This window comes from Adiantum capillus-veneris, chromosome 3, assembly GCF_014529385.1.
Source record: "Adiantum capillus-veneris isolate H3 chromosome 3, ASM1452938v2, whole genome shotgun sequence".
In the NCBI taxonomy this organism is placed as follows: Eukaryota; Viridiplantae; Streptophyta; class Polypodiopsida; order Polypodiales; family Pteridaceae; genus Adiantum; species Adiantum capillus-veneris.
In genome coordinates this window covers 49,819,103-49,841,918 of record NC_140933.1, presented here as the reverse complement: position 1 = coordinate 49,841,918, position 22,816 = coordinate 49,819,103, and the positions used below count along the sequence as shown (strand labels likewise).

The following is a 22,816-nucleotide window of genomic DNA, read 5'->3' as shown; positions in this document are numbered from 1 at the left end:
TCTTTTAACATTGTAAGTGCATACCTATGCCTAGAGACTTTGTCAAGAGCCGGCACCTTCCTTGATCACTTCCTTGAAGTGTTAGCAGCTCATGCACACCCCCAATCCCACACATCCTTCAAGGTTGTCAAGATAAGCTGCATCCGTTGCCTTTTGTTTTAACCTTAAGTGCACCCCACCTTTTGCCCTGCTTGAGTCCAACGCGAGCCCTCAACGCATTGTGTCTCCCGAGTACCACTATCGGAGGTCACTGCTGAACCCTCTTCGCAATCTGCCAGAACAACAAATAATATTTATATGATTGATGTCCTCCAAAAGTGACGAACCAACATTTTTTTTTTGACGTGTTGCCACGTGGTCGCTTGTGGGCTCAAAGAGCTCACCAAGTAAACAAAAAATTAAACATAGGCTAGCGAAGCAAAAAAGCAGATGCAGTCCGCTTGGGAGCTCTCGCCGAACGCAATGATGACGTGCTGCCTCCGCAGGCTAGTTCCCCATCGACCTTACACAGTCGTTCCAGCTCAGGTTAAATTCGGTTGAGGTTGAGAGAGAGAGAGAGAGAGAGAGAGAGAGATTACGCAATCATGTGATTAGATGGTGGCAAAAGAAAGATCGAGGTAATAGGACCTTCGTGAGAGGGAATAGGGGTGCTCTCAATATGTGAAATTGTGCTTGTACAAAGCTCAGCTGGGGGATATAAAGTGGTGGATGTGATGTAGTATGAGGATATAGAAGAAGCTCATCTCTTGATAATCTAGGGGCTGCCCCGACATCCCGTTAGAGGAAGATCTCAGCCCAAAATTATCTCTAAATCTTGGTGGCATTTGTGTTGTGGGGGAACTTCAATTAGCCCTAAGCACTGTCATCCAAGCGACCTGAAGGATCAAACTAAGCATCTGCTTTTAACACCTCTCCCCATCAGCCCATTGTGGATTTGGTCAGATATGGGCCTCACATGACACCAAAGTTTTTCAGCTAACCCACGATTAGCCCAAGAGGCATCTCTACAGTAGCCACGGGGTATGATGGGATTTGAGCATTTGAGAAAGATCGGACTCAATTTGTGCATTAAAGTTGCAAACACTACTTCTGTAACAAGGTGGGGAGGAGGGGGGGGGGGGTTTGGAAACCCATCTTGGTGTCGTTCTCTTCCGTTGGAGGGCTGGTTGGAACCCCATCTTTGTATCGATCTCTTCCTCCCTCAACTCTAACCTCTGTGTGTGTGTGTGTGTGCGCGCGCGCTGTGTGGTGTGAGAGACTGCTCGCGTCGAACCTCTGCAGCGCGTGGCCTTCTATAGCACGCGGACTTCTTTTGCTCACGAGAGATCTGCAGCGCGCATCACACAGTGTACGCGTCAGACCTCTGCTGCGGGTAACTCTTTGCCTGCGCGTCCTCTGCAGCCTGTGCGTGAGTTGAGCCTTTACGCAAGTCTTTGCAGCCTCTGTGTGCAGTGCCTCATCAATCTGTGTGGTGCGTGTGGAATGTACAACAAACCTGTTTTACATAAGTGGTGTTCAGCAAAGGTTAAGCAGGTGTACATGCACAATCAGCAAGGGTTTAGGGTTTGATCGACCAACAAAGTCCTGTTTGGATTGACTGTGTACATCAGGTCTTGTATCATATAAGAGTGTGCGCAGCAGGTCAAGAAAAGGGTGATTGTCGAAGGTCCAATGGGAAGAGTAGGCCTACCCTCCTAGATCAGCGCTTCTGCAAGCTCTTGATTTGTGTGAGTGTGTGCGCGCGCGCATGGGGGATTTAGGTGTGTGGTAAATCCTTCTGCCACTCGTCTGTCGCACAACTCTGTTCTGCACAACATCTACCCTGTGCAAGCCCTTCACAGCGCGCCGGTGGTTAAAGTTTGATTTCGCCTGCATGCAGTCCTTTTGTCGTTTTGTGTGAGAGAGAGAGGTGTGAGTGTTTCTATATAGCCACCCTGTGTGTGTCTGTCTGTGTCAATAGCAATCAAATATCAAAACCTTCTCCCCCCCCCCCCCCCCTTTCCCCCCCCTAGCAAAAAAAAAGAAGGATGTGTGTGTGTGTGTGAGCTTCACATGGATTCGATTGATCAGTGTATATACAAGCGTCGGAAAGCCATGGAATCTTCGGATATGGATGCTTTAAGCCTTATCAAAGAATGTTTGCATGAGGACTTCGAGGATGCACGTCAAGCCTGGGAAGGATCCACTCTCGTAAGTGCGTATCCCTATACAGGAGCTTATGGATCCTGTTGCTCAATATGCTCTTAACGCGGTGATTCTTTTTTCCCCGGGTAGAATGCCTACGGCTCAGGATGTAGGCCAATGGGTTGATTTCCTACTCAAACGGCAAGCAGTCCGAGGGGTTTACTTTGGCGCGCAAGGGTTCAATGAAGTCTTGCTAGTCGACATGGATGCTCGGTATGCTCTGCTTGAAATGTCTCCTCTTTTTTTCAATACGTAGATGACTCATGTACTGCCCTGGGCTCTCACCAAGGACTATCAGAGTCTCATTCGTCACAAGTGTCCCGTCTGGGTTGAGGTGGTCGACTTTCCTTGCACTTGGCGTCACTTTCTTCCTTTGTTGGTTGCTCAGTTGGGCAAAGTCATTTGCTCTCCTAAGCTGGACGCAAACACAAACCGTTTTTGTATTCTGTGGGACACAAAATCCCCACACAGCAGGCATTTCGATCGATTCTGGAGATGCAGTCGTTGGAAAGCGTCCATTTAAGCTTAAATGGGGCAAGTTTGTAAACTCTTGCTTCCGCTGTGGCAAATTTGGTCATATGCAGTTCGAATGTCTGAAACCAAATCTGCAACCACCTCCTTCGGCCGTCCTTACTCCTCAGACTCTCTCACCTCTGAAATCTTCTACTGAGGCTCAAACCGAATGTGCTTCAACCTCCTCCTTGAGAGCTGGGGCGAATAAAGGCAAAGGGAAACAATTACAATTGTATGTACTTTCTGCTTCTCCAAATATTAAAGACAAAGGAAAAGAATAGATTTCGACCTCTCAAACTTCGATAGTGCCCAAGAAACCCGCTAAAGCTGCTACAGCCCGTATTACGGCATCTTCTCGTAATTATGTGCCCCCTTTGAAGAATGCTGCTCATAAAAAACTCCCTTGTAATGACAATCCTAAGGAGAACAAGTCTTCTTACAGTACCTCTTACGCTCCTCAGAATCCACAGAACAGTAAGAACGGTAAGAATGGTAACTCTTAGCCAATCTTCCTCTAATTCTTCGGAAAAGAACTCTCAAAATGAATTTAAGGGTAAAGCTAAAGCACGTGCAAAACCTAAGCTAACCCCGGATGAAAAAGCCGCACAAGGAATTATAAGAGGATACATAATGGAAGTGATTTATGCTAAGGAAGGTAGATCTTATCAATGTCACGTCAAGGGTCACATTAAGAAGGCTTATCCTAAGACAACTCCACCTAAAGAACCCAAAGAACCCACAGCTACCACAAGCACTTTAAAATGAATCAATTTGAGTCTTCACATGTTTTTGACACGCACATTAATGAGTCTCTCATGAAGTGTTATGGCCATGTGAAGGATCAGTGTTTTGTCATATTGTCTAGGCAGTATGCATGATGTGATTAGTGCCTCCTCTCTTGTAGAGAGAGCCCGCCTAGAGGTTAGTCAGACATCTCCTTTCGAGGTGTCTAGCTTCGCTCCCGGTATGGACTCTCTCATCACGCAAGAGTACCTTGATGTGTTGTTTACATTTCAACAAGCTGTCTTCCGTAGGAAATTTTTTGTGTCTCCTCTTTTAGGATGGGATATGCTTTTGGGCATTAGATGGTTTCGTGAGCATAACCCTCTTATTGATTGGGAGGACAATACTCTCATATTAAATGCCAAAAGTGACTCTCCCATAATCATTCGTGCTGAGGAGTGTCTGCAAAGTGTGAATTACGACGAGGAGCACAAGCGGCATTCATCTATGCTGCTCAAGCTCCATACAGGTATTTAGCTTTGTTTACCAAGTTTAAGCATCTCTTTTTGCAACCCGTTTGGATGAGTGTAAGGCTATATATTGCAGCTAAGAAATCTGAGTTTTTTCTCACTGAAGTTACTTATCTGGGTTATATCATTTCTCCAGAAGGCGTCAAGCTAGATCCCGCGAAGGTGGAACAAGAAAGTAATTGGGATTTGCCCAAAACTGCATATGATGTGCGTTCTTTTCTTGGTTTATGTCGAGCATATAGTTCGCACATAGAGAATTGCCGCACCCATGACAAATGTTTTGAAAGGGGTAAAGACTCGCCGACAGCGCATGGATTTGCCCGAGGCAGCCATTGAGTTTTTCGTAGCTCTCAAGGTTGCGATGACAGAAGCGCCGTGTCTTATCCTTGCCTCTTGGGATGATCCCTTTGAGGTATGTACTGATGCGAGCAATGTTGCCATAGGCGCTGTGCTTCAGCAAGATGGCCGCCCAGTTGCATTCCTTAGTCAAAAGTTCAATAGTGCAAGAAAAAACTACTCAGTTTATGATGTTAAACTTTATAACAGAGAGGAACTTCACGAATAAATGTGTGATTGAAAATTACACTTCAAACAAAAGACGGCCTGGGAGCTAGAGTGCTTCCAAGGAGACAACGACACCGAGTTGGTCCCAAAGACTAGCGCCCCTTTTGTAAAACTTTGGAGAAAACTTGTAAGTTCTTACGAGCTGTCCCCTTTTATCGAGCTGAAAATGAACTCTAGCCCGATTTCGGTAACGCAACCGCAGTAGGAGGCTTACCAAACAAAATCCCCAAGCAAAAGATGACTTTCTTGATGCATTTGAGCATTTTCCCAAACCTGGCGAGAAATTGTAGCACACTAAAATCTCTTTTTTATGCCTTGAAAATGCACTAGAACACCTATACTGTGATCTCCTAGCCTCCCCGAAGCTCCTGGGGGTTTTAGGCATCAAAAAGGGTCAAACACTTAAACCTGCAAAAATACACAGCAGGTTGTAATTTACTGTTTCGGGCTTCGTTTCCCGTGCCCGTCGCATCTATAGCAAGCTCTTGAGCTCCTGCACTTGTAGGGATACTTGCCCTTTGAATTGGACGAGATTTCTCGCATGAAATCTCTCCAAGTTCGCTTGTACTTGCGGGGGATTAGCAATTAGCTAATTTGGTACTTGTGCTAGAGGCTCTTGCCTCGGCAAATGCGCATGAACCCACACAACTGTACATACAGATGGAAAGCCCTTGAGCTGGGCATCAGCGTTCTGTATTCAAAAGGGAGAGAGGTGCATGAGAGCGGAATCATCGTGCTACATAAAACAAGGGAGAAGGCAAGCTTTCCATCAAAGCTGTAAAACCTGCACCTACTACTCACACACACATTGTAGGCGCTTAAGCAAGAAGGAGAAGCCTCCTCTCTTAAAAATTGGCACCCCCTCTTGGGATGAGTCTGACAAATCACTCTGGTGCTGCCATATGTCCACTTTGCCTCTTTTGAGTTAATTTCCTAGTACCCACTAACTTATAAGTGTCACGTGGCCCTAAATGAGTTTGAACTGAGCAAAGACACCCTTTTACTGCTCGGGTTTCAGTGCCGATCGGCCCAACCATCTTGTAGCGACTTGCCCTTCCTTGCTGCAGGTGAAACTTTCGGCCGTCGGCCGTTTCACAGTGGCCATCCAATGTCCGACCATTTGTGACTTCAAAAAGAGGGTCCCAAAAAATGAAATAAAAATTCAAGGGAAAGAAACCAACAACTAAGGTTAGTGGTTGCCACAACGTCCTGACAGGGCACATTCTTGCGAAGTGCACCAACAAAGCATCAAAGGAGCAGGGAGAGGACAAACTAGAGACTTCAAAGCGGTGGATGAGCGTGCAAAGAAAGGAAAGACAAAGGCAGGATGGGTTCCCGATTTTTGTGGGGACAAGCCGAGAACAGATAGACGAGAGTACTGAGCTTTGTAGAGCATGGGGCAAAGTACGTGATGAGGAAGTCCTCATATTCTTCAATGGAGGAGCCAAGGCCAACTTCATCTTGATTGAATTGGCGGCTCGCACTTGGAATTATGCTTGCAGAAATGGGACCATTGATGGAGGCAGTTCTAGCAGCACCAGGGTGAGATGTGGCCATTACACCTGGCATAGGCAAAGTTCGGTTGCATTGCTAGGGGTATCTAGGGCACAAGGACTTTTACATCATGCCTCTCCAGAGAGTGTGACGTCCTTTTGGGGATCCCTTGGTACCACAAGAACGGCGTCGTGGTTGATTATCAAGCAAGAATGAAGAATGAGAAAGGCAAAGAAATCGCTCTTGATGTAAAATTAAAGGGTGATCTGTCCCACTTGTATCGGCTTCGATTGTTTCAAAACTAATTAAATCCAGTCCCTTTGTTTACTCGAGCTCCGTGAATGACATTAATGAAATAAGAACTCGAGTTTGTCAGACTTGGAAAAAGAACTACTTAAATTTTTGCAAGCTTGATCTGATTCTTTCTTTGCTGGTTTTCCTCGAGAGCTACCTCTTGAGAGAACTGAGAGATCACACTATTGATCTAATCCCTAGCAGTTCGGTACCGAATTGGCCACCTAGGTCCAAAAACATCTTCTGCCCAAAAGCATGTGCCAAAATTGGCAACAATCAGTGAGTGCAAAAGATGGAATTCCTGTACAGGATGCCACGTGGCATCTCTAGCGATTCAGGAAATTTGCCCAGCTCTCACGCTTTTGTAATTTTTAGGGTTTAGGCCCCTCAGCTGGTGCTCCATAAGTTGGTCGGGCTAAATTTTTAAAACCCTAATCCCTTTAGGTCTCTTGGCCATATCTGCAAGTTCTTTTTGGGTTCAAATTTTCTGGGTTAGAGTTTTTTTCAAACTCTTAACTCTTGTCCTCTCGGCCATTTTCTTAGTTGGGCATGCCACGTCACCAACTTGTGACATTCCCTCCTCCAGAAAGAATTGTAATTGCTCTTTAGTAGACACTGACTCTATGTACCCATGCATTAGACTCCACAAACCTAGTACTTCTACAAAGACGTCAGTCTCGATCAATCACATATCTGTTGAGGGTCTCAGATGCAAATCACGAGCATTGTAACCTATTTAGCAATCACATCCAGGTCGCATTGATCTTTTCATGGATGTCTTGATCTACTAAATCTCGCGGTTATTATCATATTCATATCCTTTCTTTTCACTTTTCAAGCAAACCATGCCCCTGGCCATCCCCACAAGACAATACATGCACAAAGCATGCTGTTCACACAGTTCACAAAATCACACAGTGCACATTGAATACTGTGTTTCAATAGTCATCCCATCTAGTCCAAAACTCTTGATGCACCTAGATTCCTATGTAGCCATATCATCCTTCAGGAACTCTTGATGCACTCACAACAGTATCCAATCATCTCATTGGGATAGCAATCTTGATGCACTAGAATCACATTCAATTCACATTCACTTAGCATCACATCCAGATCTCGCTGATCTTTAACCGATGTCTCGGTGCACTAATTCTTTAGACAAAATGCTGCATCTTCCCAACACATACTCTAACAATACACACATGAAAGAGCATGTTCAATTCTAGGAAATTTCCAATTCATGTTCATATGTTCATATGTTCATAAAGTCATTGCACAAAATATTGTTAGGGTGTCAGTATCCTTAAAATCTCAAGGAGAAATTTGTGACTTTATTCAATCTAGGCAATCTGTGACAAAAGAAGTGGAGTGGCTCCCCTCTGGTGCAATCCGTACTGCGCCAAATTCAACCTGTCGATTCATCGGTAACTTTCGGCATAGACATTGCTAATAATAAAAAGCTTCAAGGTACAACCCAAATATGAAGAGAATATGTGAAGTTCTTCTCCCCCATCCACTTTGCATCGAGAGCCAAAAACTGCCCTTGACCAAATTATTCAGTGGATCTAGCTTATCTTTTTGTTCTTTTCTTGTCCCTAGTTACCTGTTGGTAGCCCATTTGGCCCACCGTGTCCATTGGTACCTCATTCTGAATTGTTGGAATTCTCTGATGAACCATCAGCTGATCCCCTTGCTTTTGCGGAACTCTCTGATGAACTATCAGCTAATTCCCTTCTTCGGAATTTTCTGATGAACTATCATCCGGTTCCCTTGGTTGTTTCTTTTCCTTGGAAGACTCTTGCCCCATTGAGGTGGCCGTTGACTTGTCCGTATGCGTGCATACCAAAACTGTCACAAACGGGAGCGCATAGCAATATAAAATATACTCGGATAAATAAAATTTATCACTTAATATTGAAGCCAGAGGATATAGAGAGAAATAGATAGAGAGAGAGAGATAGAGAGTGAGAAGATCGACACAGTACTGGGGACCATAAGATGGGCTGGTCCCCCCCCTTAAACAGAATCCTTTATTAGGGAGAATCTTTTTACAAGCACAAGAACCGGAGAAAACCCCTCTGTTCTAATTCTCTGACTCGATGGCCGTTCCTTCCCGTAAGGGAAATCCGAGAGACGAGCTCTCAATCCTTTTTCCGTCTGTACTCGGAGTCGAGACTCCGCAAACAATTTCCGAATTCCCGGATTTGTAAAAGAAGCTTGCCTCGTCAAATTAATCTGGGAAGCAGCTTCCGTCGATGAATGGCTGTTCTCGGAATTCCCAAGCGTAGGCCGAAGCCTTCTCGCTTCTCCTTCGCGATGAAGTACCTGCAAACACACACACAAACACGCGACAACAATTCGTATGGCGAATCCACAATAGATACCTGTCGCTCTTGCGTGGGAAAAGCGACTTCCGTGCTTCGTAGTCTTGCGATCTCTTGTGTTATCTGGCAGCAGAGTCTTCTCTTGCTTACGTTGGTAACCCCCTTTCAGTGAGGGCCTGCGGTGCTTTTATAGCTCCTTGGCCACGGCACTAATAGCTGCTCGCGTAGAGATCGCGGCCGTTTTTTTTTTTTTTGCGGTGCTCTACTCGAAATAGGGAGAGAGAATTCGCTGGATGGTTTTGTTGCTTTATTTTCTAAGTGGCCGCCCACTTAATACTGCCCACTTATTAAGTGGGCGGCCAACATATTTTAAAATTGGTATGAACCTACCCAAAAACTCAATAAAACCTCATAAGTTTAAAACAATGCTTTTCACAACACTTCCCAGGCGTCCATGGATGCAACCACATGCACAAATGCAATGCAGACACATTCCTCGCAGGAAAGCGTTTGCTCTTCCCGGAAAACTCATTCAAATTTTTATGCTTTTTAAGAAAAGCTTCTCAGAACCCATCTTTATTCTTGTGCTTGCGTCTTTACGTGTATTCCTCTTTCCAGTTCGGATTTCCTCTCGACTATGGATATCCCCTTTCCGATGCACCTGTCACCCACCTTGTGACGCATCAGGGATACCCATCACCTAGTCCTTTCGTACCGAACTTACGGTACAATCCCCTTCACGATGCTCTATGTCACTCATCCTATGACGCATCAGAGATGTCCGTTCGTGGATTGTCGGATACTTCTTACCGATGCTCCCTGTCACCATCCGTTGTGACGCATCAGAAGTACCCGTTCCTAGTGGCCTTACAGATACTCCCTTTCACAGTGCTCCTGTCATTACTTTGAATGACGCTCTAGGGATACTCTGTACTTGGATGTCTCCAGTGAGAAAAACCCTCTCACTTAAAATTCCAATAATTCATTTAGAATTATTTTTCCTGTTGTTCCAAGCGAGAAAACCCTCTCACTTATAAATCCAATAATTCATTTAGAATTATTTTTATGTCAGATAAATCCAATTCAGCAACATTCCTCTCACTTGTAAACAGTTGTCCTCAACTGTAGAGGTCCAATTGAACTGCCGGGGAGAAACCGGAAAATTTCAAATCTTGCTCAAAGGTGAGTTGAGTTAGTTCTTTCTCAAAAGAGAACTTAAAAATTAAATTAAACAAAAATTCGGATATCCTTCACCAATCATGAAACTTACGAGCCATGTAAGAACTTGTCATTCGCGTCTTTCCAACAGATTGGAAGTTTCATCATTCGAGAATCTGTTAACTCAATTCCACCTTCTCAATCCCGAGAAGAATAATCCTCCTAGAAATCAATCTAGGTATCTGTCCTTGTGCATAATCTTGCGCTGTTAGTCCAGAGGGTATTAAACCTCTTATGTCCTCCCACATAGGGAATGCCCAAATCATAAGAGTATTAAGCTCGATGTCTTTCTTTCACAAACAACGTTTGCGATCACCTTAAAGAAGGTTCTTGTTCTTGGCCGTCGCTCAACGTAGGCGGACGGTTCCAATCCGAAGATTCCTTGTGCACGGCGGCACTTTCTTCTAATCTTTTCCTCGAATGAGTTATTACCACCAGCAGTGTTTTCTCGACGCCCATTAGCGTCTCTTCCTTACAAAATCATAAAAAATGATTCACCTTGCAAGCATCAATGACGACTTGCAAAATCTCAGGCAGATAGGATTCTAGCCATAGCATTTTCTGAACGTATGTTCAAACCCGGTTCCCAATAGAGCGAACCCTCTTTGATTCTCAGGGATATTCTCCCATATGTAATTCTTACCATTTTGAAACGGTTAGCGAATTATATTCTTACGAACAGAATAGTTCGAATTTATTCCAGCAGCGTGTAAATGCTACTTGACCTGCTCATGGAGAAACATATACCGCAACCAAAAGTTGCTACTGTAATGGTAAAGGCACATAGGGTACTCAATGATCAACGACCATCAGAAAACCTCTTCTCCGTAGAGAAACTCAAATTCCTTCTACCGAACACATCTCAAATAGAGATTCTCGTGTCGGAATATCCTTGCGCGCAAAAAGGCGCTCAAGAGAGTATAACAAACTCCCGTCGAGTTCCTAAAAAGGAAGTTGGTTCATCTCATTCCGTTTAGCAGAAAAAAATTCAACTAGTAGATGACCCACCTTGGCATAGGTCTGCATCTTCATGTGTTATCCATGTACCCAAAGGTGTACATAATTTTTAAGTTGTGTTAGAGTTTTGGTGAACCTGGGAAATTACCTTCCCTTTGTAAGATCCTTAAGAGCAAAGACGCTCACCTGACAATCCCTTGGCTTGATCTTAGAGCAAAACCCGCTCATCAAATAATCTAGGATTTCAATCCTTGGATTCCTCGAGCATAGGCCGTAGTCGTTGCTTTTTCCTTCCCTCGTAAAGAGAGTATTCCTTCACTTGTGCGAAAAGCACTACCATATCTTCCCTTACCAGGTAGGGGGTGTGGGCTTAAAGAGTACTCAAGCTTCATGAAAGCTTTTCTTTGCTTGAAAGCTCAGAATGGTTCCTTCATAATTTTCTACCCTCAATAGGAGGTAATTTGTTGGAGAACTACCGGATACCTGATCAATCATGGACCTTCCGGATGGTTAAGCAAAGAGTTCATCGTATAAAACAATGTTTTGACTCAACCCTACTCTCATAAACACTCAAGAGTGATTGTCCTGGTTAGACACGTGCATATCTCGTGCGTAAAAGCAATACGCAGTTGATGAGTTCCTCAAAGATTTAACTTTGATCAAAGACCTGCCCTCACACTTAAAGTTCGAGGGTCTTTTGTTCAAAATCTCAGGAGGTATAGATTGAATTCCCTTACTCCAAACTTTCTCCGGATAGCAACGTATCCTTCGAGGAGAGGTAACAAAAATTCGTTGTTTCTATGTTCAATGGTTCCCGTCCCACTACGGGGATTAGATTCTATGTACACTGAGATGTACACTTTCAACTTGTATTGCTGACTCCACCATTTGCTGCAAAGTATCTTGCAGATGCGTCTACAAAATTCGGGCAAAAGTCCTTCGTTGAATTTCATCTTTCCTTCCTCAAAGAGGGTCAAGAGTGGAGCTACCTTGGCAAGAGTGAACCACTACTTGCTTGGACTCGCTCGTATTTCTATTGGGCAAACCGATCCCAATCTTCTTGGATGCCTTCCTCAAAGCGTAGAGGAAAATAATTTGTCGGAAAATTCAGCCTTGAATTGTTGTTGTAAGTTCCTTGCAGAGCTTTGGTATACCACCAAGTACTTGCAATCCCCTTGAGGTGTTTGGTCACATGCCTCACCTTCGAAGCTTCTCAGAAATTTCCGTTTGCAAAGGCAACTTCAAACTGTCGAATGAAAGCTACGGGGCATCTTCCGTTCCGTCAAAAGTATCAAACTTGACTGGAGCGTTCCTAGGTCTAGACATCTTCTTCCTGTCCTTCCGGAAATGACAAGATTTCTTGGATATGGTTTTGGATTGATGTTCATGGATATCTTTTGGGTTCTGAAGGATCTTGAGCATTCCGCTCCTTGGATTCTCTAGGTTCTTGAGCGTCATGCTCTTGTCACCTTCGTACAGAATCCCAAGTCTTGTGTCGACTTCTTGCAGAGAGAGAAAAAATTTCCAACTCTGTGAGCTTTTCCTGCAGGACTTAGATTTCCGCCTGCTTCCTTCTCTCTTGGCTTGTCATGGCTGCTTCTCATATCTTCCCAGAGTCGTCCTCCTTTACAGAGAAAGAGAGGAGACCATGCTCTGATACCACTGTCACAAACGGGAGCGCATAGCAATATAAAATATACTCGGATAAATAAAATTTATCACTTAATATTGAAGCCAGAGGATATAGAGAGAAATAGATAGAGAGAGAGAGATAGAGAGTGAGAAGATCGACACAGTACTTGGGACCAGAAGATGGGTTGGTCCCCCCCCTTAAAGAGAATCCTTTATTAGGGAGAATCTTTTTACAAGCACAAGAACCGGAGAAAACCCCTCCGTTCTAATTCTCTGACTCAATGGCCGTTCCTTCCCGTAAGGGAAATCCGAGAGACGAGCTCTCAATCCTTTTTCCGTCTGTACTCGGAGTCGAGACTCCGCAGACAATTTCCGAATTCCGTTCTCGGAATTCCCAAGCGTAAGCCTTCTCGCTTCTCCTTCGCGATGAATTACCTACAAACACACACACAAACACGCGACAACAATTCGTATGGCGAGTCCACAATAGATACCTGTCGCTCTTGCGCGGGAAAGGCGACTTCTGTGCTTCGTAGTCTCGCGATCTCTTGCGTTATCTGGCGGCAGAGTCTTCTCTTGCTTACGTTGGTAACCCCCTTTCAGTGAGGGCATGTGGTGCTTTTATAGCTCCTTGGCCACGGCACAAATAGCTGCTCGCGTAAAGATCGTGGCCGTTTTTTTTTTTTTTTTGCTGTGCTTTGTTGGAAATAGAGAGAGAGAATTCGTTGGCTGGTTTTGTTGCTTTATTTTCTAAGCGGCTGCCCACTTATTAAGTGGGCGGCCAACATATTTTAAAATTGGTATGAACCTACCCAAAAACTCAATAAAACCTTATAAGTTTTAAACAATGCTTTTCACAACACTTCCCAGGCGTCCCTGGATGCAACCACATGCACAAATGCAATGCAAATACATTCCTCGCGGGAAAGCATTTGCTCTTCCCGGAAAACTCGTTCAAATTTTTTCGCTTTTTAAGAAAAGCTTCTCAGAACCCATCTTTATTCTTGTGCCTGCGTCTTTACGTTTATTCCTCTTTCCAGTTTGGATTTCCTCTCGACTATGGATATCCCCTTTCTGATGCACCCGTCACCCACCTTGTGACGCATCAGGGATACCCATCACCTAGTCCTTTCGTACTGAACTTACGGTACAATCCCCTTCACGATGCTCTATGTCACCCATCCTATGACGCATCAGAGATGTCCGTTCTTGGATTGTCGGATACTTCTTACCGATGCTCCCTGTCACCCATTCGTTGTGACGCATCAGAAGTACCCGTTCCTAGTGGCCTTACAGATACTCTCTTTCACAGTGCTCCTGTCATTACTTTGAATGACGCACTAGGGATACTCTGTACTCGGATGTCTCCAGTGAGAAAAACCCTCTCACTTAAAATTCCGATAATTCATTTAGAATTATTTTTCTTGGTGTTCCAAGCGAGAAAACCCTCTGACTTATAAATCCAATAATTCATTTAGAATTATTTTTATGTCAGATAAAGCCAATTTAGCAACAAAAACCTTCCTTGGCATGTCCCATGAGCCATAAGACAATACCGTCGAATCTCTTTTGGCAATCCACAGTAGAACCGTTCATTTTGGTCCTTCAAAGTGGTCCTCCGACACGAGGACACTCGAAAATAGGTATCCCAAAACCTCTGGCAACATATTGTCAAATCTCTTTTGGCAATGCACAGTAGAACCGCTCATTCTGGTCCTTCAAAGTGGTCCTCCGACACGAGGACATTGGAAAATAGGTATCCCAAAACCTCTAGCAACAGTCATTCAAAGTGTCTTCCGTATTGATTCTTAGATGATGCTAAGCCATGATGACATTTTCTTTATATTGTTCTATTAACCAGGCATAAGAGAAAAGTCTCTTGAATTTTACCCACTTCTTAGGTGTTTCTTTGTGCAAAAATAGAGGAGACCACCATGTTTCTGCATTTCCTTTCAAATAAGATACCGCCGTTCGTACCTTGGAGCAACCTCCCGAGAAGGCGATGTCAAACAGTTGTATGAATTCAAGGGCTCCATGGGTGTCTTGGTAGCCTAAGAACGTGTCAAACTTGACTGCGGACACAAAGTGATGACGTGGCATGGCCTAAAGGACAGAACCTAGCCGAGGGGTCTAGAAGGAAGCAGAAGTCGTTCCAACTTACATGTTTTGGTCGAGTGGTCCAAAGAGGGTAAGGCCTAAAAAAGCCTATCCCTCCCAACTTATAGAACCTAGTCGCGGGGCCTTAACCCTTAAAAATAAAGTTGGACCCCAAATTGCATAGAAATGCTGAGGTGGTAGGCTATACGGACGTTCTGTGATTTGCGTTGTTGATGTGGTAGGCCGTACGAAATTCCGCGATTTGCGTTGTGAGAATTGGAGCGCCAATTTTTGGTCTTGCAAGCTTTTAGAACTAGAGAGGCCAGGGGCGTGTATAAGTGTGCCTTGGGCCTCACTCTTTGTAGATTAGCTTGGGAGCTTCGCCAGAGAGAGGATTGTCATGAGGCTGGGGCAACCACTAACCTTAGTTGTTGGTTTCTTTCCCTTCATTTTTCTTTAATTTTTGGGACCATCTTCTTGAAGTCACAAATGGCCGGACATTGTGTGGCCAGTGTGAAATGGCCGACGGCCGAGAGTTTCATCCGCACTCGAGAAGGGCAGTCCACCACGAGATGGTCGCGCCGGTCGGCACTGGAACCCGAGCAGTAAACGGGTGTCTAGGCTTAGTTCAAAGTCATTTAAGCCCCTCGCGACACTTATAAGTTGGTGGGTACTAGTTAACTCAAAAGAGGCTAAGTGGACACTTTGCGGCTGCAGAGCGAATTGCCAAGTCTGCATGAAGAGGGGGCGCCCATTTTTGAGAGTAGAGGTTGATTTTGGCTCATAAGTGACTGCTTGTGGGTTCATGCGCGTATGTTGAGGCAAGAGTCTCTTGTCCAAGTACTGGATTAGCTAAGTGCTAATCCCCCGCAAGTACAGGTGAATTTGGAGAGATTTCACGCGAGAAATCTCGTCCGATTCAAAGGTCAAGTAGCCCTATAGGTGCGGGAGTTCGAGGGCTTGCTATGGATGCGATGTGCACGCGAAACGGAGCCCAAAACAGTAAAATACAGCCTGCTGTGTATTTTTGCAGGTATAGGGTTTTGACCTTAATTGATTCCTAATACTCCCAGGGGCTTTGAGGAAGCGTTGGGATCACTATACAGGCTATCTGGTGCATTTTCAGGGCAGAAAACAGAGAATTCAGCGTGCTGCAGATTCTTGCCAGGTTTGGGAAAGTGTTCATATGCGTTGGGAAAGTCACCTTTGGCGTGAGGATTTTGTTTGTGAAGCCTCCTACTGTGGTTATGTTGCCGAAATCGGGCTAGAGTAGGCCATTTTCAGCCCGGTAAAAGCGGGACAGCTCGTAGGAACTTGCAGGTTTTCTCCCAAGTTTTATAAGAATAAAGAAATACCAAAAGGGGCGCCGGTCTTTGGGGCCTACAGGGTGTCGCTGTCTGCTTGGGAGCGTTCTAGCTACCATGCCGTGGTTTGTGTGTGAAGTGTTAATTCCAATCGTCGCATGTTTATTAGTGAAGTTTTCCTGTGTGTCGTAAAGTCAAGTAAAGTTTATCGAGTAAAGAATCGGGTGAAAGCTAAAGTCTACCACCCTATGGGCCGGTTTCAAGGACCCTCGAACTTTGTACTTTGCGAAGCTTAAGAATAAAGAATTACCAAGAAGGGGGCGAGTGCATCTGGGGATGGAACTTCACCGTTCCGTGTTGACTCTCCTCTTTTCTCTCTCCCTCTTTTCAAGTTGTGTTCAATTGTTTGTTGTTTTCTCACGTGTTGCTGTAGACCTTCGGCTTGGAGTGTCCAAGTCTATTATAGTGGTATCAGAGCTTGTAGTGGAGATAATGTGTCGTGCTCTCTTTGGTGGGTGCTCCTCAGTGCAGTTTGCGTGAGATCTCACTCCATAGAATGAAAACACAGAAGACAATGAAGAACATAACAACAAGAGCAAGAGTCAACAGAGAAACCTGAACAATATGAACATCGACTAACTCAAAGAAACCAATACACTCTGGCATGGCAGCACTCTCAGCTCTAGCCCAGAACTCATGGGTACAATGGGGGTGTCGAGGCTCAATTATGCAGGGAAGGTACAGACGTGCTGTGCGTGAACTCTAGATACATAGACTCAAGGCTCCAAAACTCTATACCACACACAGTAGATAATGTTATGACTCCAAACAACTATGCAACCATAAAGAGCCACCAACGGCTCATAAATATCCAGTCCAGCTAAGTCTCTCCAAATTGTGGTGGTAGTGCGTTGGCCATGGTGTTGACTGGACCACCATCCGTATCACTTGCCATGTGTCACTGCCTAGGCGAGAGTCCATCCAGTGTGAACTCCAGCCCCACTACAACTAACTGCCTGTCCCGTGCTAGTGACACTGTAGCCCTGCTAGAGGTTGCCCGCCACAAGATCACTCACCATCTCGGTGAGAGGAACACTGAAAGTAGAGAAAACACCGAACGTAGCAGAAACCACTGAAACTAGCAGAGAATACTGAAACTATTAAGAAAAGGCTATCATCCCGACTGGAGCTCTGTAGAGAAGAAATGACAAAATGTAGGTTTTCGCAGAATATGAGGAAGAAATAGGCAACCCGCCACAATGAGATAAGCTGACACAAAGCAGAAACCAAAGGTGGCCCTCCAAATTTAGCCTGTTTTCTTGAAGGCGACCCACCAATTTGCATGGAATTTTTGTTTGTATGTTTTTTTTTTTTGGTCCTTGGAAAATACACTAAAGCCAATTATTGTGAACATGCGGGGTAGGTATGAGAGGAGGTGGTAAGGGTGACATGTTGAATAGAGGGTGGTTAGGGACGAGGGAGGGTAGGTAGGGTCTACGGGGAGGTGGGTAGGTCTAGGGGGAGGTGAGTAGGGTCTAGGGAGAGTAGGTAGGGACGAGGGGAAGCGAGGGGGTGGGTAGGGGCGAGAGGGTCTAGGGGGAGGTGGGTAGGGACGAGGGGGAGGTGGGTAGGGTCTAGGGGGAGGTGGATAGGGTCTAGGGAGGGTAGGTAGGGACGAGGGGAAGAGAGGGGGTGGGTAGGGGCAAGTGAGGGAAGGGTGGGGCCAAGTAGGGGTTGGGTAGGGACAAGTAGGAGAGGGTAGGGGCGAGAGGGGGTGGGTAGGGGCGAGTGGGTGATGGAGGGTGGTGAGGGCGAGGGAGAGAAAGAGAGAGAGAGGGGGGTGGGTAGGGCTAAGGGGGGTAAATAGGAGCAAAAGTCCGGGTGAAGCTAAGCAGTAGATGCACAAAAGGATGGAGAGGATGTGGAGCAAGTTGAAGGGGAGCTGTGTCCCGTAGTGAAGGTGACCACTTGCAAAATCATCAATGCTTGAATTTTCCCTTTCTTCAAAAGGGATTGATTTGATCTTCATTGACAACAAATTGGATTGTGTTCTTTGCATACGGTTCAACAGAGCAGGGTGGGTATCAGAAACACTGCAGTTCGTTCCCTTTATTGGACCTCTAGCTAGCACCGTCGAAGATTGCATAGTAGGTGAAGAATTTGTTGCGTCGTCTCGGAGTAGAGAGACATGCTGAGTTGGGTCATCCACATTGAAATCAACATCTTTTTGTTGTAACCCACCTTGAAGAATCTTACTGAAGGGTTCCAAGAAAGCTTCATCAATACCTGAGAGCGGAGATGAGGGGCCTCGCTTTGCACTAGGGGACTGCTTTTCAACAGCCGGAAGCGAGGGAGCCACTAGGGGGATAGTGGGTGTAATAGTGGAACTTTTTGGAATGCTGAGACCGAGAGCTGCCCTCTGGGCCTGAGTGAGGACACCTGCGGGCTCCTCTACCAACTGCAACTTGTTTTGATGGGCAACCACATGGGCAGAAGGTGGCGGCCGAGGGATGGTGCTAACTGCTATCAAATTGATCTTGGAAAAGGTAAATTCATTTTGGCTTTGACTCGGGTTCGAAGACGTAGATGCACGAAGTTTGGGACAATCTTTACTGTAGTGATCGGTTGCTTCAGGGCAATGACGGCATGGAGGAGACCCTTCTGGCAGAGGGTATTTGCTTTGGTAATGTCTATGGTCTCTGCATCTGTAGCATAAAATAGGCCGATTCAATGGGTGAGTTGAAGGGCGATGTGTTCCTTGTCCTGGTGCATGGAGTTGGAGGTGAAGGCGTAGAAGCTTTGAGAAGATGAGGGAGCATGGGTATGGTAAAAGCTCTAAAGAGGGAAAAGTGCTCTGCATATCTTGCATAGGAGGGGCTGTTAGCAAAGGTGGCATGTGGTTTGGATGGCCATAGGGGGAAACCATGCTGGATGCAGGTGGTGGCCCTTGTTGAAGAGTAGGACAAAGACTTTGCTGTATTTGTCGCAATCCCTTGAGGTAGTAGCAATTTTTGTCCTCATGTCCAGACTTTTCACAGAAGTGGTAGTAAATCCGAAGGGGTATTCATGTGGAAAGTGCCCTGGAGAGCGGCATGAGCTACACTAAACCATAGCCTTGGTCTCCTTCTGAGACTTGAGCCCTTCTAGCTCACGCTTGATCTGTTTAAAAGCCTCGTGTTATGGTGGCTTCTCCTGTCTGATAGAGAAGGACCTCTCCTCTTGAAGAGCTCACTGTAACTTTAGGGCTTCAAGTTCCCTACGTAAAGAAGTCAAGGGGTCAGATGGAATTTCCAAGAGTACGGAGGCAGTCTTGACCTGAGAAGAGTCGGTAAATAGCTTCCTTGCCCACTCTATCCTAGTAGCAACAACAACAAACTCCTCCAGGTTGGCATCAGGTCGGAGATTTCCTCTGAGTTTTTGCTGAGGAGTCTTTGGAAGAGCCTTCTTTACCCATTTCTTAACCATAAACTCACCTGGTTACTGAGGAAGCTTGGCAACCAGAGACTTTGTTCGGGTCATTAGTTCTGCAAGAGTCTCTTTGGGCTGAAGCATCAGGTTGTCCAACTCATCCAGAACCTTTTCTTGGAAGTCCCCTGACTTAAAAGCTTCATAGAATTGTTGTCTTAATGTGGCCCAAGTAGTAAAGTGGTTTTCAGCAAACTGACTGTACCACTTGTATGCTAAGCCATCCAAGGTAGATGGGAAGAGTACTAAGTAGGCATCTTCTTGGTTGAGGCCACGACCTCTGCAGAAAGACACGAACATCCGGGCATGGTCGTTGGCATCCTCTGTTGAGAGACCCTTGAAAGTTGGAAACTTAATATTCACCTTAGCTAGAACGCTTGTGAGCTCCTCCATGGCCGTCTGTGCAGGAGATTGTTGCAATGGAGCTTGCTGTAACACAGGGGATGAGAAGTTTTTTGAGGGGGGTGACTGGGGAGGTGTAGAACTGGTTTAGGGGGAAGGTAGCGGTAATGGGGTTGGTGGACTTCTGCTTGGCACGAAGGGTTGACGCTTCCTGTGGTAGTACTTTAGAGGACTTAGTAGTGGGCAATGTCGCTCTTTTGACTGCCTTGTATGTGTCATACAGTAACCAGAAGCCCACCCAAGCCCTGGGTACGAAGACCTGTAACTTATTGGACACTGGCAAGGCGAGTGACTGAACCACTTGGCTAGACCTGGACGAGAGAGGATTATATCAGGTCGAGAGACTACTAGACCACGAGAGACTAGAACAACAAGTCTAGAGTAAGTGGGACAAGGTGAAAGTAGACTGGAGCCCAACCCAGCCGAAACCCATAGACCAAAACAAAGAGGTGAAACCCAATAGCTCCTCGACTGGACTTCCACGGAGTGAGATTTTAGTTGAGGTCCCACCGGGCGTGCCAAAAATGAGAGCACCTGTAGTGGAGATAATGTGTCGTGCTCTCTATGGTGGGTGCTCCTCAGTGCAGTGTGCGTGAGATCTCACTCCACAGAAGACAATGAAGAACAGAACAACAAGAGCAAGACTTAGTAGAGAAACCTGAACAATATGAACATCGACTAACTCAAAGAAACCAATACACTCTGGCATGGTAGCACTCTCAGCTCCAGCCCAGAACTCATGGGTACAATGGGGGTGTCAAGGTTCAACTGTGCAAGGAAGGTACAGACATGCTGTGCGTGACCTCCAGATACATAGACTCAAGACTCCAAAACTCTATACCATACACAGTAGATAATCTGATGCCTCCAGACTCCAGAGTCCAAACAACTACGCATATGTACCACCATAAAGAGCCACCAACGGCTCATAAATATCCAGTCCAGCTAAGTCTCTCCAAACTGTGTTGGTAGTGCGCTGGCCACGGTGTCGACTGGGCCACCATTCGTATCACTTGCCATGTGTCACTGCCTAGGCGAGAGTCCGTCCAGTGTGAACTCCAGCCCAACTACAACTAACTGCTTGTCCCGTGCTAGTGACACAGGGTAACCTTGTTACAGAGCTTAGACAACTCTTCTTGTACGAAGGATCCGATCCCTTTTCCGCAACAGATGGATTTTGGCAGTGAATCTGACAGGGAGAAAACTGTTCTACCCACTCCACAATTGAGGAGACCAACGGAGGGTCGGTCCTTTTCTGAGGACTCGAGAGCCGAGTATGGCCCTCTTCTGCCAACTGACCATCTCATTTGCTTTTTCGAAAGCTGTTTCCAAATTCTGGGATAAGAAATATCTCAGAATTTGATGATCGGTGAACACTATAAAATTTGCTCCGATTAGGAAATGTCACCACTGAGTAAGAGCATGTATGACCACTAACACTTCCTTTTCATATATATATGCAACCCGCTCTGGTCACGAGAAAATTCTACTCTCATGGGATACAACATGGCCCTCCTGCATCAAGACCGCCCACAAACTGCGTCCACACCCATCACATCAAACCTCAAATTGTTTCTACAAATTTGGTAGAATCAACACAGGACCAGTTGTCAATTTTTCCTAAAGAGTCTTGAATGCGGCAAATTTTTGATGGCCCCCAAGCATAGGTGAAACGAACGAGGAGGATGGATCTCCCGACCACACGGACCGCCTATAGATACACGTCGGACGAACCACCCGACCATAGCCACCATCCGGCAGCTCCCCCGTGCTGGGCCTAGCGTCCGAGGACGTAGGCGTGCACCTGTAAGACCGAGCGTCCCATACCACCCGGCCTCACCTCCTCGAGGTGACCTCGCGCACTCCTAGCCTCGCGGGCTAACCACTGGCACTCTGCCAGTGGGGTTGATAACTGTAAATGAGGCCTTGGCCTCCCTTTTATAATAATGGCCGGCCACATTGGCCGTGTTCACACTACGTCTGCCCGAACACTGAACGCCCATCCCGATGGCATCTAGGCTAGATCCCCTCTCCTCTTTTCCCCTTAGGAACCATTGATGTCCTCATCAATGAAGTGGGGATACTGAGCCTTCAAAGCTCTAACAGGTTCCCAAGTAGCAAACCTTTCAGATTGACCCTTCCATTTAATTAAGTACTCGTCATAAGCCTTTTGGCGTGAATTACGGGTACGATGATCCAAAACTGCTTCTGGTTCTCGAGGAATATACTCAGTTTGCATATCTTGCCATACATTTTCCTCGATAGGGACAAGAACGTCAGCTTCGCCCAATTCCACTTTAAGGCGGCTGACATGAAACACTGGATGTACACTAACATCCGAAGGAAGAGCCAGTTTGTAGGCAACTTGGCCAATCTTCTTTGTGATCAAGAACGGACCACAATATCTAGCTGAAAGCTTATAATGCTTTCCTGTTCGCATAGTCTTGGAATCCTTGGGTATCTTCAGATAGACCCATTGTCCCACATCTAGAGTCCTTGGAGATCTCTTTTGATTAGTATAAGTAGTGACTCGGTCACGAGCGGTTCTTATACTATCCTTAGCCAATTCGAGCATTTCCTGCATGTCATACAGGAAATCACGAGCTTGGCGTTCCTTGACTTTCTCTAAGCCAATAGCAATCGGGGATTTAGGCTCAAATCCATACATCAACATGAATGGGCTAAATCCAGTAGGAGCATTATAGGCAAACTCTAACTGTGGAAGATACCTTTCCCAGTCAGACTGCCTATGAGAGACATAGGCTCTCAACATGTCCTCTAACGTCTGATCCATCCTCTCAGTTTGTCCGTCGGACTCAGGATGGTCAGAAGACGACATACTCAACTTCGTCTGAAGATGAGTAAACACATCTCGCCAAAATCGGCCAGTGAACTTAGTATCTGGATCACTGACGATATCTTCTGGGAGACCATACAGCTTATAAAGCTGATCGACAAATAAAACCGCCAACTCATGGCTTTTTACTGTCGACTTTGTTGGTATAAATTTCACCATTTTCGTGAGTCTATTGACCACAACCCAAATAGCGTCATTGCCCCGACTAGTATTAGGCAAACCAACGATGAAGTCCATGGAAATACTCTGCCACTTGGC

The 22,816-nt window shown here is 45.7% G+C and overlaps 1 protein-coding gene across 1 annotated transcript in view; it reads left to right on the top strand.

Moving 5' to 3' along the window:
• The first annotated feature begins 392 nt into the window (after window positions 1-392).
• The window catches only part of ALDH5F1 (aldehyde dehydrogenase 5F1), a 148,479-nt gene continuing 126,055 nt past the window's right edge, over window positions 393-22,816 (top strand). Inside the window, exon 1 of the mRNA XM_086508591.1 lies at window positions 393-525. Within this exon, the coding sequence (XP_086364717.1) occupies window positions 430-525 (96 nt within the window). The 5' untranslated portion in view covers window positions 393-429. The remainder of the gene's footprint in view (window positions 526-22,816) is intronic.